The sequence below is a fragment of the Polistes dominula genome, unplaced genomic scaffold (genome assembly GCF_049000335.1).
Source record: "Polistes dominula isolate Pdom_NZ unplaced genomic scaffold, Pdom_raw_medaka contig_80, whole genome shotgun sequence".
Taxonomy (NCBI): domain Eukaryota; kingdom Metazoa; phylum Arthropoda; class Insecta; order Hymenoptera; family Vespidae; genus Polistes; species Polistes dominula.
In genome coordinates, this window is record NW_028301111.1 from 1541055 (window position 1) to 1557517 (window position 16463).

At 24.6% G+C, this 16463-nt stretch overlaps 1 protein-coding gene and 1 long non-coding RNA gene across 5 annotated transcripts in view; both read right to left on the reverse strand.

The window, feature by feature from the left end:
• Window positions 1–6445: 6445 nt before the first annotated feature.
• Window positions 6446–16463, reverse strand: part of LOC107071687 (uncharacterized) — a 122593-nt gene continuing 112575 nt past the window's right edge. For all 4 annotated transcript variants that reach the window (XM_089176739.1, XM_089176740.1, XM_089176738.1 and 1 more), the window contains exons 7-8: window positions 11233–11587; window positions 6446–10528 (exon numbers count right to left, since the gene is read on the reverse strand). In XM_089176739.1, coding sequence (XP_089032865.1) covers window positions 10403–10528; window positions 11233–11587 — 481 coding nt within the window. In that variant the 3' untranslated portion in view covers window positions 6446–10402. The remainder of the gene's footprint in view (window positions 10529–11232; window positions 11588–16463) is intronic.
• On the reverse strand, window positions 12824–15220 carry LOC149031132 (uncharacterized). The gene is made up of 2 exons (XR_016178015.1): window positions 13650–15220; window positions 12824–13479 (listed from the first exon to the last, which is right to left on the reverse strand). It is a non-coding gene; the product is annotated as an uncharacterized LOC149031132 (long non-coding RNA).

Here is a 16463-nt window from a genome sequence, read left to right on the forward strand (position 1 = left end):
TATAATATTTTTGTTTATTTATTTTAGGTAATATTTTTAATCTCTTTTGTATGAATAATAATTTAATATCATTTTTTGTTGAGGTTTTTAATGATAATTCAATGAAATTGGAATCAAATCAGGTACCACATACATTGATCATGTGGGTTTTGTTATAATATTTTTGTTTATTTATTTTAGTTAATATTTTTAATCTCTTTTGTATGAATAATAATTTAATATCATTTTTTGTTGAGGTTTTTAATGATAATTCAATGAAATTGGAATCAAATCAGGTACCACATACATTGATCATGTGGGTTATGTTGTAATTTTGTTGTTTATTTATTGTTATTAATATTTTTAATCTCTTTTGTATTAATAATTAATAGTATCATTGTTTGTTGAAATTTTTAATGATAATTCAATGAAATTGGAATCAAATCAAGTAGCAATATGTTGATAACAGGGATTTTGTTATAATATATACCATTGTTTGTTTTATCATAGTTACATTTTTTTTTATTATTTTGTAATAATAATTAATAATATTATTTTGTTTCTATTTTAATAATAAGTAATAATATTATATTTTGTTTGTAATTAATATAAAGTAAGTAAGATGCTTGATAATAAAAATTATAATAAAATACCTGATACATTAAACATAATGTATTAAATTATAAAATCAAAAGAGAGGACTTGAATTGCACTGATAACAAAATCAATGTAAATATATTATACAATCTTTAATAATAAAATAATAATAATAATATAATAAAATAAATGATACATAACAATAAGTTACTTGATAATACAAATTCTAATAAGATACCTGAAAGAACATAATGTATTAATTATAAAATCAAATGTGTGTGAATTTAAATTAAATTTATTACAAAATTCACAAAAAGAAGTCCTTCAAAAAATCCCCTATAATAAAATAATATTAATAATAATATAATAAAATAAATGATACATAACAATAAGTAAGTTACTTGATAATACAAATTCTAATAAGATACCTGATACATTAAACATAATGTATTAATTATAAAATCAAAGAGACTTAAATTGCATCTATAAACAAAATTCATGAAAAGAAATTTTTCGAACCAATCTTTTATAATAAAATAATAATAATAATAATAAAATGAACGATACATAAAATTAATGAAAAAAAACTTGTCATAAAAATGTATAATAAGATACTTGATAAAATTAAACATAATTAATCATGAATAAATTGAAAAGGATTTAAATTGCATTTAATCACAAAAAATTAATTGAAATGAAAAGAAATTCTGCAATCTTTTATAATAAGATGATAATAATAATAATAATGATAAAATGAACGATAAACATAAAAGTAAATAAGATGCTGCTTGTGAAATGATGACTAGTGAAATCGAACACGTGTGACTATCGATCCTATGAGTATCTGTTTAGATCGTTAAGAAACGATATTACCATTTGTAGAAAGATCAGGTCTTACTTACCGATTTAAGTTCATTCGTTGCTTAGTTATCTCCATTTTGATTAGTGTAAGGTCTTTATTTGCATACGCCACATATAGTTAAGAATTGTTAAAATATTTTTCCTATAAACTTAACTCTTAACTTTTAACTATTTCGTCATTTGTCTTTGTTTTTTTGTTTATTTTTTAAGTGAAAATTTCTTTAGAATGGGAGTGATTTGAAAAAAAGAAAAAACAACATGTGTGCAGATCACACGTGTTAGAAGTGAAATAGTTTATTAGTGGCAGAAGAAGAAGAAGTTGACGAAGCAGATTATTTGATGGAAATGATATTCGAAACTGAAAATCAAATCGATCCTGAGGACACTAGCACTGATGAGGATTGTGCAAATAATAAGTTAACATTACAAAAATGAAAAGAAATCCTAAGCTTAGTTGAAAATCTCGAGTCATTTGTTTTGAATGCAGACCCTGTCCGCAATTATCCTACACCTGATATTCTGCATTCGTCTCGTTCTATCGAAATTTAAATAGTTTTTTGATGGTTTCACTTCTAACACGTTTGATCTGCACACATGTTGTTTTTTTTTATTGTTATTTAAAAAAAAAAATAAAAATAGGTGATAGAAATACGAAGAAAAGAATAAAAGAATGAAGAGAAAGGGATGGATGTGTGTGCGTGGTCGGTGAGGAGAATAGTTTGTAGAAACACGTACGACAGGTTGTATATTTATGTACACAGGTAGTTAGTTATTCCTTTCGGAAAACAATAGAAGAGGAAAAATTCGTGATTGATTACATCGTTCATCTACATTCCCATTAGAAATTCTATTCTTTTGAATCATTTAAAAACATAAGTGGGTGTGTATGTGAACAATTAAATGACGATTCAATATTCCGTCTCATTTCCTCGCAGTCTAAATCCTGTTTGTCCCTTTTTCTCTCATTATTTAGTATGGCAGCCGTTTCATAGCTTCGTTACATAGCTCCGTTTCCGTTTATTTACTTTTCAGATCACTCCCATTCTAAAGAAGTTTTCACTTCAATAATAATTTATTATTAATATATACATTATTAATAAAAATATTCGTGGTGAAGAATTATTGAACATATAATAAAATAATACAAATAAAATTCGTAGAAGAAATGTTAAAAAATTACATAACCTCTCTATTTCTTATTTATAATATTTACAATAAACTATATAAACGTGACAAATTTATTGTCAAATAAAAACTATTAAAATTTCTTTTTTTACACTTAATATTATTAGTATTCACAAGTTTTATAAATTAACTGATTAGTTATATAAATTAATTAATTGTTAATAAATTTTTCTAGAGAGATTCTTTTATCTCTTTTTTTTTTTTTACTTTTTAAATTCAGATAAGAAAGGAAGTTTCATATTCATGAAAAAAAAGTAAAAAAATAAAAAAAGTAAGAAGAAATGAAACATAACGAGAATCGTCTTTTTTTTTTGGAAAGTAACGAATCGACTTCAAGTTGAATATTTTTGAATGTTGAAGGATCGTTACGTCACTGGGCATGGTCGAGAAACTTTTTTGATTGGTAAATTTGTCGAGAGTGTGTTCATACTAAATCGAATTTTTATACGATGAGAATAATAAATTTATGGAGAAATTGGTGTGTCGGGTGATAGTGAAATTTCTTCCTTTTTATTCTTGGTGTCGGAGATAGTGAGAGGTTTTTACCTTTTTATTTTATTTTTTTATTTTTGGTGTAGGAGATGATAGCGAAATATCTTTCTTTTTCTTCTTCTTCTTTCTTCTTTCTTCAAAATAGGCACACAACAATTTGCCTGTTTCTCAATCGTGACTCGCCAGGCGAGTCATCGGTATTCCTTTGAGCCTGGTTCTAGGTTTTTACACGTCGGGCAGGAGCTTGGCCTTACCTAACCTTTCACAACCCTCAAAAATCCTTTATCTGGGCTTGGGGGACCGGCAACATAACCAAACTTGAGCTACTACTTTTCAGTCCACTCAGTGATAATGCAGGCGGATTAAAAAAGTATCAAACAGCACAGTCTTCCCAAGCGGGTCACCCATCCAAGTACTAACCCGTGCCCAGTGCTGCTTTACCTCAATGATCGAACGAGATATTGTGCTTTTAGCACGGCTATGACCGTTAAAGTGTTCCTTTTTATTTTTTTTTTTATTTATTTTTATGTAATAACATTCTCCGTGCAAAATCTTACGACAGTAAAAAGATGTGTTATGCGATCATCGATCTTGGTCGAATAAATTGAAGGATTTTTCATTCGAATAAATTTATTACGAACATGAACATCTTTTGAAAAAGGAAACAAGAGATAGAAAGAAAAAAAGAATAAAAAAGAAAAAAAAAAGACATTGATGATTCCCATGTGTATTCGTTTACGATTTATTTTAATTGAAATTGTATTTGATTCACGTCGTATATTTTTATTTTTTTATTTTATTTATTTTACTTGTTTTTTTGTTGTAATTAATTTTTTTAATTGATTGTAAAGTAAACGAGTTCATGTAATATTTTATTTTATTTTTTATTTTTCCCCGTAGAAATGAAAATTAATATTTTTTATTAAATTAAATTTTATTGATTTATTTCAATTGAAATTTTATTTGATTCACGTCGTATATTATTTTTATTTTTTTTCTTTAGTTTTTTTTTTTTTTTTTTAATTGATTGCAAAGTAAACGAGTTTGTGTAATATTTTTTTGTTCCTTCTTTTTTATTTATTTATTTTTTTTTTCATAGAAATGAAAAATAATATCTTTTTTTTTTGTTATATATTTCATGAACACTTCTATTTATTTGATCAGTATTTTATCAAATATATATATTAGGGTGGGTCAAAAAAAATCAATTATTTTTTTTTTTACAAGTGCCACGGAAAAATGGGTTGCTAGACACCTTAAAAACATTCTCACCAAATATGAGCTCTTCATTTTAATAGGAAGATCCTCCGCATCGAAGTTTTTTTACTTTTTTTTTCTCAGTCCAATAGAATAAAATTCATATCTCATCATTAATTGATTGTACAGAAAAATGTTCTAGACAAATTTTGTAGGAAATTTAATGCTCTACAAAAAAGGTATCTTATATTTTTTTTGTAAACCTCACCATTTGAATGTTATTGAAGATTTAAGTTTGATTATTTTCAGACACATTTCATTTTTGTTTATGAATTTTATAACTCTCAGTCCAATAGAATAAAATTCATATCTCATCATTAATTGATTGTACAGAAAAATGTTCTGGACAAATTTTGTAGGAAATTTAATGCTCTACAAAAAAGGTATCTTATATTTTTTCCGTAAACCTCACCATTTGAATGTTATTGAAGATTTAAGTTTGATTATTTTCAGACAAATTTCATTGTTGTTTATGAATGTTATAACTCGACAATAAATGACTATTATAAAATGCGTAATACAAATTTTTGTAGGAAATTAATTGCTCTATAAAAATGGTGTCTTATGTTTTGGCGATTAAATTAAACGTTCAAAAGATATTTATCATCAAACTTTCATGAGTACTGATTTCTGTCTCTGAATTTCTTAAATATGTATATATTTTGTTTTGTTTTTATCATTATTTATGTATATATGTGTAATTGTATAAGTAAAAATTCAGGATTTTACAGTTTTACTAGTTTATACTTTAAAATTCACCATAACACTTTGTAATAATTATTATTATTTATTATTCGTCATGCGTTTTTGTCTAGGGACAAAAGAAAATGGAAAAATACATAGCCTGATTTTTTGTTTTTTTTTGTTTCTTTTTTTTCTTTTTTTTTTTTTCTTCTATTTCATCGATTTTTTTGTTTTCCATACATTTTATTACCATTCTTGACACACACACGTTTTTCACAGATACACACAACACACACACACACATACTTTCTTTCTTTCTTTCTTTTTTTTTTTCTTTATCCTTAATCTCACGTTTCAGAAATAATTGTTTTTAATTGTTATAATTGTGATTTTTAAAGAATTTTTTAAGAAAAATATTGCAGATATGTGTGTGTACAAGTTTGTCGTACGTAAAAGAAAATAAAAAAAAGAGTAAAATAAAAAAAAAAAAAAACAACAACAAAAAGAAATGTCAATTAAACTTAATTTTTATTTAACGTACTTTTTACGTACACATTTTCTGCTTGTTCTCGTAACTTTTACTGGTTTTTTTTTCTTTTCTTTTTGCCATTTCCCCCCTATTATTATTCTTATTATTAATATTATTTTTATTATTATAATTATAATACATACAGAAAGGATATATAATAATTCATAGGAAGGGATTTTTTTTTTTTTTGGGAAAGCGAAATTTCTTTTTTTTTTGTCAAATGGGGGGAGGGAGGGGGTAGGTGTGTAGAATTTGTTAAATAATTCATTCGAATGATCACAAATATTATTATTGTTATTATTATTATTATTATTTTGGACGTTTTTTTTTTTTCTTTAAAATAGCATAACCGCCGATTATGTTATTGCTCCAGATCTTAAACTTTTTTTAATTTTATTTTATTTTTTTTAGTTTTACCTCTCGAAACCAGCTCGTATAATTTATACTTTGTTAAATTTCATCCCTTATTACATTTGTTAGTATATATATATATATATATGTATTTTTTTGTCTTGTTTGTTTATTTTTTAAATATATCTATATTTATATAATTTTAATTTTTGCACGTGTTTTTTTATATGTATGTGTGTATTTATAATGTATGTATATATATATATATATGATTCGTAGAGATGTACAAGAATTTGTTATTATGGCGTTCTAACTATGTAAACAAAAAAAAAATAATAATAATAATATTAATTAACGATATTAAAAATAATAAATAAGCTTTAACATGCACGTTGTACTTAAATATGTATGTGTGTATATAAAGAAATAAAAATATCGTCAAGGAGGAGGAGGGAGTGGGGGTTAGGGAATTAGGAACAATGGGGGGGGGGAAAAGATCTGAAAAAGAAATTGTCTTTTTTCAATTCGTCATATTTGTTCACAGAATTAAATTGAAAAGCGTTTTATTATATTTTGACTCGAATTTGTAATTTGTGCTCTAGCAGCATTTTTTTTTCTTTTTTGTTGTTCATTGTTTTTTTTTTTTATTGTTGTTGTTGTTGTTCTCTTGTTAAAGGGATTGTTCTCGTTAAAACTCGAAAGAAGAGAGCGTATCTCGAACAATTTTAATATAATTCAATTTAATTACATTTTTCTTTTATTTTATTTTATTTTATTTTATTTATTTGTTTATTTCATTTCATTTCAGTTTTCATTCATTCTTTTTATTATCTTTTCCTTATTTTTTTTTTTTTTTTTTTTTTTTTCATTTTATAATACATCGATCTTTCATAGTTTTTATTCGCACACTTTTGTCAATCCAATTTGTTTATATACGTGAACATCATAATCATAATCATAATCATCATCATAATCATCATCAGCATATAATCATAATCATAAATCATTATTATCATCCATTATTCTGTTCTGTTTTATTCAACAAGCTTTTGTGTAAGCTTTTATTACATTTTTAACATTCTTTTGCAACATTCTCTCTCTCTCTCTCTCTCTTTTCTCTCACTCTCTCTCATACTCACTTTTTTTTATTTAATTTCTTTTTGTACTCGTCATTCATGCTAACATTCACTTTCTCACTCTCTCTCATTCTCTCTTCTCTTTCTTGCTTACTATTTTTTTTTTCTACAACACTCGAAAAAAAATAAAAAGAAATACACTAGTCATAATAATAATAATAATAATAATAATAATAATAATAATAATAATAATAATAATATTTACAATCCTCATTGTTTATTATAAATCCTGAATCTTTACTCGGGATCACGCATTCGGAGTAAACGTATAGTATTCTTTTTGTTTTATTTTTATTTAAATAATACAACTTTTCATTTTTCATTTATTTAAGCCTCCTTGTATATATATATATATTTTTCTTTTTGTAGTTGTGTTGTGTTGTTTAAATTTAATAGCGCCCGGATTTATTCGAACTTGATACGTGTAAATATAATACATATGTAAATAATGTACTCATATAAACTCAAATATATATAATATTGTATATTATGTATATAATATTATTACAATATTATCATTATATTATATATAATATATTATTGATATATATAATATTATAATAATGAGTTGTAAAATAAGTCATTGGTGATTTGAAAAAACCATCTATCGACAAAATCCGCAATTACTTAGTATTATATTTTGTTGATAGATGGCTTCTGAAAAACAGGAATGATTTAATTGCCAACCCAAGAATTATAATATAATATAATACAATATAAATAATATTAATATATTATATTTATATTATTAACACTTTAATGACCACTTACACAATATTTGTGCAATGGTTGGGCTAAATGTTTAGCATCCACTCATACATTTGGGTGATATTACCGTTGTTTAAATTAATTCTTCAAAAATATTGCAGCCTCTGGCAACATTTGACTTCGTTAATGTGCCACCATTAAAGTGTTAATATATTATTAATATATTATATATAATATACAATATTACTTTTTATATATATATATAAAGGGGGACAAAAAAATAATGTTTAGTATTCGCTCATTTAGTAGTTTTGCTAACATAAACAATTAATCATCATTAATAAATCATAAACAATAAAATATAAATATAAATAAAATTACAATTATATTAATATTAATAATAATAATAATAATAATAAGAAGAAGAATAAGAAGAAGAAGAAACAGATAGTAAAAAGATGGCGAGAGTTTAAATAGTTGAAGAACTATTAACGAACGTTGTATTTGCAATAATATATTATATTTTATTTTGTGTTTTTTATTTTTCATGATGTTTTCATTCATATGTATAAGAAGTAACACTGTAGTTTTTCAAGCGAACCCTTTTAACATTATAATCATTATAATCGTCATCACAAAATACAATCATCATCATCATCATCACAATACAATCATCATTATCATCATCATTATAATCATCATCATAATACAATCATCATCATCATCATCATCATCATCATCATTTTAGTTTTACACACACCTTTTTGTTTCTTAAAATATAACACGCACACCTTTCCCCCTCCACTCGACACCATCGATCAAAAGGAGGGGGTAGAGTCCCAAGTTTTATAATTTTCAATTTTTGTTTGTTTTTTTTTTTTTTTTTCATTGTTTGTTTATTTCCCTTCGCACTTTTCCTTTAATGCGCATTTTTTGTTGCTCGACACGATCAATATAATCACGATAATTCTTGATAATTCTTTTTATTTTTTTTGTTTTTATTTTATTTTTTATTTTTCATTTAAACCACAATAGTAAAAGCATTTTTATAAGCTATACAGCTACCATTTTTTATCTACAATATAGTTTTATTATATTTATATATATTTATATATATTTATATATAATCTTCATCTCTTTATTTTATTATTATTTTTATTTTTATTTGTTTATTTACGTACTTCCCCTTTTTTTTTTATTCTCAGATATCTGCTGCCTATTATTACAACCAACACACCCCTTTCTGACACCCCCCTTTCTATCCTTTCACCCTTTCTTTCTACGCCCCTTTTATTTTGTTTGTTTCTATCTTTTTTTTTTTGTCGCTTTTTGTTTTTGTTTTTTGTTACTCGGCAGGCATATTATGTTATATTTAGTAGTTTTAACGTTAGAATGCATTTTTCAACACATCAATTACGTTTTGTTTTATTATTTTGTCGATAATAACGTCATAACTTGGAACAACGTTTTGTTGACGTGTATTCTAACCTCTTTTTGTTCTTCTTTTTTTGTATTACTCCATTGGTGTACCAATTTTAGACGCATCACAAGGAAATATTTTCCTCCTATAGGCAAAATCCTTTTCTTTTTTCAAATTCTTTTTTTTATAGATTATTTTTTCAATACTTTTAGAACAACATTCGTTATTCTTTCTTAATCTTCACTAGTATCTCGTTCCTTATTTCCTTTTTCCTTTTTTTTTATCTTTTTAGAAGATTACGTTTGGATAAACTTGTCGTTATCTTTCATTATAATCATTGAGAAATTAGGTTACATTGTCAGGAAAGTGATTGATTAAGTTTTTTTTATATTCAAGTTGATGTAATTGATGCTTAACATTGAACTTCATTGAAGGCTTGTCCGAAAACGCTCCTCTTTCTCGTCTTATTTTAATTTTTGTTTTGAAATGTTCTTTTGTTTTTTTTTTATTCTTCTTTTTCAATTGATTGTTGTTAATATTTTCATTTTATTTTGTTTGTCTTTAAAATTCAAATTGATATAATTATATGCTCAACGTTAAACTTCATTGAACTTCATTGAAGGCTTGTCCGAAAACGCTCCTCTTTCTCGTCTTATTTTAATTTTTGTTTTGAAATGTTCTTTTGTTTTTTTTATTCTTCTTTTTCAATTGATTGTTGTTAATATTTTCATTTTATTATGTTTGTCATTAAAATTCAAATTGATGTAATTTTATGCTCAACGTTAAACTTCATTGAACTTCATTGAACTTCATTGAAGGCTTGTCCGAAAACGCTCCACTTTCTCGTCTTATTTTTTTTATTTCTTTTCAAATATTCTTTTCTTTTTCTTATTCATCTTTTCCAATTGATTTGTTTGTTCTTTAAATTATTATTAATATTATTATTATTATTATTATTTGTTTAAAACGAGACGATAAGAGAAAGAATTCAAGCTGCCAGTAATTAATAATACGTGCGTCCTTGTGTTAATGTGGTGTGTGTTTGTTTATGTGTTGATTTTTTGTTTTTTATTTTTCATTTTTCTTTTTCTTTCTCTCTCCCCCCTACCCTACCCTCGAACCCTCCGTTTCATTTTCTTTCTCTCTCTTTCTCGTGTGCTATTTGATCTCTCGCAAACATTCCTTTAAAACGCGTTTATCTCGTTACTGCAACACACAGCATTTGCATTTAGGCTTCTTCTTCAACGTAACATGCTCGACCTGCGATGCATCACCGGGACCTTGTGCAGTCATTCTTGCAACTTCTACGGTCCTCGAACCTGGGCCAACCTGAAATCGAACGAGATGTACTAGAATAGTTAATAATTAATATAATATTATAGATCGAGTCATAAATAACTTCCGGTTTTTATGAGACAAATAATAATGGCGTTTCTGCGACTGATAAGTGCAGGACACTTTTCATGAAGTTTTTTTTTTTGCACTCTTTGCAACTGTTGGACGTATCTATTGGATTTTGTTCCAATATTACCTTTAAAAGGTTCATCAATGTCGGAAATACGTCCCTACACTCGGTTCAGCTTTTAAGCTCGTATCTCCAGTACGGAATTTTACAAACCAATTTCTGATTGTCCTATCAGTTATCAGTCCTGCACCGTATAAGCTGCAAATTTTTTTAGTTGCCACTTTAGTGCAATTGCCTTGTTTAAATTCCTGAAGCAATATTGCATTTCGAATATGCACTTTTTACTATCCATTTGAGAGGTTAAGAAAAACGATTAAATGTAACATTGATTACATCAAAAAGTTGACAGAATACTAACTGAATCCTCATCTATACAGTGATATCAAAAATCCGTTTGTTTCGGTGACTTATAGTAGATAAATACGAAAAATAGATTCTGCATAACCTCAACGGAAGTTTCTTATGACTTAACCTATATATTATAATATAATAAAATGAATAAAATAACAATTTATAATAATAATAATAATAATAATAGTAATGATGATGTATTTGTAAAGATATTTACCTTCTCCTTGTTACCAAGTTGACTGTTAACAGCCGTAGAAGATTTGATAGGTGTGCCATGAGCATTCCCATTGCCTTGATTCAATCTTGGGGATGCATTTGAATGACGATTCGTCGAATTTGCATTTGATTTGAGAAGAGGACTGGAACTTGAATCGTGATCCCCACCAGCACCTACACCACCACCACCAATTGGCGTTGTCTTGCCCGTTTCTTCGCATCCTGGTAATGGTGGTGCAGTTTGTCCTGGTGTTGGGGTGATAGGTTTACCACCCTTTATCAATTCTACTATCTCGTCAGCTTCTCTTGATAAATCACCATCCGGCCTGAATGGATTATCCCAACCACTATCCGTACTGAAACATATTCAATTTTATTTATTTATATTATATTATTTATATATATATATATGTTAAAAAATAATTCTGAATGATTTTATACAAAATATTACATGTATATATATATCTATATATTTATTTATATATTATAAAATAAGTATGAATTATTTTATAAAAAATATTAAATATATAAATGCTATATTTATTTATATATATTATTTTATATATTGGTATATATATATATTTATTTATGTTATATATATAATATTTATAATATAATTTAATATATAATTATAAAAATATATATAATAAGTATTAAAATAATTTTTTATATTATTATATTATAAATATACATTACTATATTATAATTAAATTACAAATATTATAAATTACTAATTATACATATATAATTTAATATATACATACATATAATATAATAATTATAAATTATTTTATAAAAAATATTAAATATATAAATGCATACTTATTTATATATATATATAATTATTTATTTATATATTTGTAAATATTTATTTATATTATAATTATTATATTTATTATATTAATATAACATTCTCACACAAACTTTAAATAAATTAAAAAAAAAAAAGAAAAAACAATAAATAATTAACACACATAGAAAAGTATATTAAATAATGAATTTATGTCAAATCAATTTTTTGTTCCCATTTTCTCATTTTCTTCTTCTTCTTCGTACTTGAAGTATTTCATATTTAATGAAGTAACAGTTTTCACGTACTAATATATACATATGTAAGTATTACTCGCATGTTTTAAATGAGACTTTTACAGAATACGAAATTAACCAAGAGGAGTATGTAATATGCAAGAATGTTGACTGAATTTGTTAAACGTGTAACAACAGGAGGAAAAACTAATGCTAATTTCTATCTTACGCAATGATTTAACTACCTACATATATACACATGTACATGTACAATGTAAACTATGCATGTCTGTATAAGTCTGTATAAGTTATATGTCTGTATAAGTTTCTATTCACGGTAAATCGAACGATTGCGTATTCAAAACATAGAATAACGTTGATAACGATCAATTAAAACGTGATTACGAGAGAAAGGGAAAGGATAAGGACGAACAGAATGAAAATGCAAGTAAAGGGTGGGGGAGGGATTATAATTTTATTTTTTTACAAAACGAATAAATAATATCTCTTTATGTATATGTGTTTGAATGTGATTTATATAAGATTTTGTTGAAAAAAAAAAACACAAAAAAAAAACGTTTTAAAATCAGTTAACATTATCATAACCTGTAAAGATAGAAAGTGGAGGGGGAAAGAGCGGGATTACAATTTTCATTTTTAAGAAAGGAATAAATAATTTTTCTTTGTATATGTGTGTATATTTGACTTGTATAAGATTTTGTTAAACATTTTTTAGTTGCAAATACATTTTAAAACCAGTTAATATTACTATAGTTTGTGTGTACAGGAAAGAGAGGGGGAAATGGTGAGATTTTAATTTTAATTTCTTACGAAATAAATAAATAATTTCTGTATAATGCGTGTGTGTGTGTGTGATTTGTATAAGATTTTGTTGAAAATAAGGCAAAGAAACGTTTTAAAATCAGTTAACATTATCATAACCTGTAAAGATAGAAAGTGGAGGGGGAAATGGCTGAATTATAATTTTAATTCTTACAAAACAAGTAAACAATCTTTCTGAATGTTTGATTTGATTCGTATATTGTTGAACCTTTTTTTATTAAAAAGAAAAGAAACCAAAAATCGTTTTAAAACTAATTAATATTATCATAACCTATAAAGATAGAAGGTGGAGGGGGAAATGGCGGGATTATAATTTTAATTCTTACAAAACAAATACACTAATCTTTCTCAATGTGATTTGATTCGTATATTGTTGAACCTTTTTTTATGAAAAAGAAAAGAAACCAAAAATCGTTTTAAAACCAATTAATATTATCATAACCTATAAAAATAGAAGGTGGAGGGGGAAATGGCGGGATTATAATTTTAATTCTTACAAAACAAGTAAACAATCTTTTTCAATGTGATTTGATTCGTATATTGATGAACATTTTTTTACTTAAAAAAAAAAATAAATAAATAAATAAATAAAAACGTTGTAAAACCAGTTGATATTATCGTAACTTGTTTAGAAAAGAAAAATTAAAAAAAAGAAAAAAAAAGAAAAAATAATATAACATAAATTAGACGCAATAGTTGCATAGAAACGACCGTGGCATTAAAAGCCTTTGGCATTGAATTGCACTTAATCGAGCTCTAACTCTAGTGGCTGCGTTATTCGCGTCAACGGAATGCACCTATACACCTGCACGCATGCATGCATGCATGCATGCATGCATGCATTCACGTAAGCATGCAAGCATACGCATATATACATATATATATATACACGTATATACGTATTATTGCACATGAATACATATATTGTAAGAAGTGAATGTAAAATAGGTGATGATGATGCACCCATTACGAGAATATCAACGAATGATGAATAAACGTGCACCCATTTTTTTGTTCTTTTTCGTTAATACAGTAATTGTAGTATACAGTATGTAGTATAAATTTTATATATGTATATATATATATATCAATAATTTAATTTAAAATGATAAGAATAATATGAAATATAGAATGTCAAGAAAATTTTGTTAAAATTAACAAAATAACCTAAAATATAAAACGATTATTTATTTACAATATTTAATATAAATCGTCTGATAAATATATAATACATAATAAATAAGAGAGGGCGCGTCGATCGCTTAAAGGGAAAACAGCGTGCGTGGGTGTAGGGTGGGAATACATAATAAATAATATAAACATTTAAAAAATCATATTTTATGAATTTAGTTGAACTTAAAAACATGTGTCAACCCTCTTTCACCCCCTAAATTTAATAAAAAATAAATTATGTGATCCTGCAACCCCCGCATATGAATTTGACATGGCTGTTATACATAGTGCTGTATATATAGTTTCAATATCGTGTTCGTAATTGTTGAAAGGGCTTGTAAATGCTAGTTATTTCGAACAACATAAAAAATAAAATAAAATAAAAAAAAAAAACAAGAATTTAGGGAGAAAGAAAGAAATGAAGAAAGTAGAATGTCATCATACAGTAAAAGGATATTTTATTACAAGGGCGAGGGTTGTAAATCGTTTCCGGCGCTGATTGCAAAGCTGATTGTATTTCGAAGGGTTCGAAACTTGTTATATGAGAGAAAAGGTGTCCCGTTTCCGTGAAAGGTTCGTTGAACGGTGTTAAACGTTCCGTGAAATTGTTTCGATTTGCCTTTTTCTTTTTTTTTTTCACTTTTTTTTTGTTTCTTGCTTTTTCCTTTCTTTACAATTTTTATTTTTGTTTCTTTTTTTTGTTTTTTTTAGAGACTTTTGTTAGGTGAAAATTTGGTTTACATTTCAGTCATTGATTTTTCGTTTAATTTTGGTGACAGATGTTGGAATATATTATATAATACAATATTTTATTTATTGGTAAATGTATTTTTTTAGTTTTTTTTTCTTTTCTTAAATAATTTTTTTGATTATAATATGTTTGTTTTTACATGTTTTCTTTTTTCTTTTATCATAATGCTTTTTTATTTTATTGTATTATTGTTATTAGCATTATTTTATTATTATTTGTTAACTGTTGAATAAAATTATATTATAATTTATTTATTACGTAAATTTAGGTATAATATTTTTTTTTATTATAGTTTATAATAAAATATTTAGAACGTTATGTAAATTATATATTATCGAGAATATTATTATTATATTATTATTATTTAATATATATATATATAATATTTATTTTAATTTATATTACAATATTTAGAATGTGTAACAAAAAATATATTATTATAAATATTATAGTATATAATTATTTTAATAATAAATTAAAACAATTATATTATTTATTACTGTTTTATTTTAAACATTATATTTATTATAAATATTATAATTAATATAATATATAAATAATTTTTTTGATAATTATATATTACCAAATATTATTTTCATATTTTATTATATTATTATTTATATATTTATATAATATTTATTATAATTTAAAATACAATATATTTAAGAATGTGTAACAAATAATATATTATTATAAATATTATAGTATATAATAATTATTTTAATAATTATATATTATCGAATATTATTTTATTATATTATTATTTTTTAATATATAATATTTATTATAATTTATAATAAAATATTTAGAGAACGTTATGAATAATATATTATTATTATTTTAATATATTATATTAAATTAATATTATTATATTATAATTAATATAATATATTATAATTATTTATAATAATTTAATTCCTAATTAATTAACTCGTTGTGTGGATCACTTTTGAATATTCAAGAAAAGAAAAAGAAATGGATGAAAGTCGCATTCGAGAAAAAGAAAAATGAACTTTTCATTAGATCAGGGTTTTTACTGGAATGAAAACGAGGCTAATCGGAAATAGACAGGAGATGAAAGACGATGGAAACTTCCGATACGATGGATAGAACCATCTCTTCTTTTTTTCTTTCTTTCCTTTTATTTCTTATTCCTCTTTCTTTTTTTTTTTATCTTGCTTTTATTTTTGTACCTAACCTCCACATCCTTTCTGATTTGTATTTCTTTGATCGATATTTGATCGAATTCCTTTGTTTTTGTTTTTTTTTTAATCAGAATTTTATAGCACAAAATATATTAAATATTTTTTTAATAATAACAACAACAACAACAACAACAACAATAATATATTAATAAATAATATATGTCTGCATTTTAAATAATGAATCAGTATTTATAAATAGGTTAGGATTGTTTTAGAGATTCATGTTTGATATGT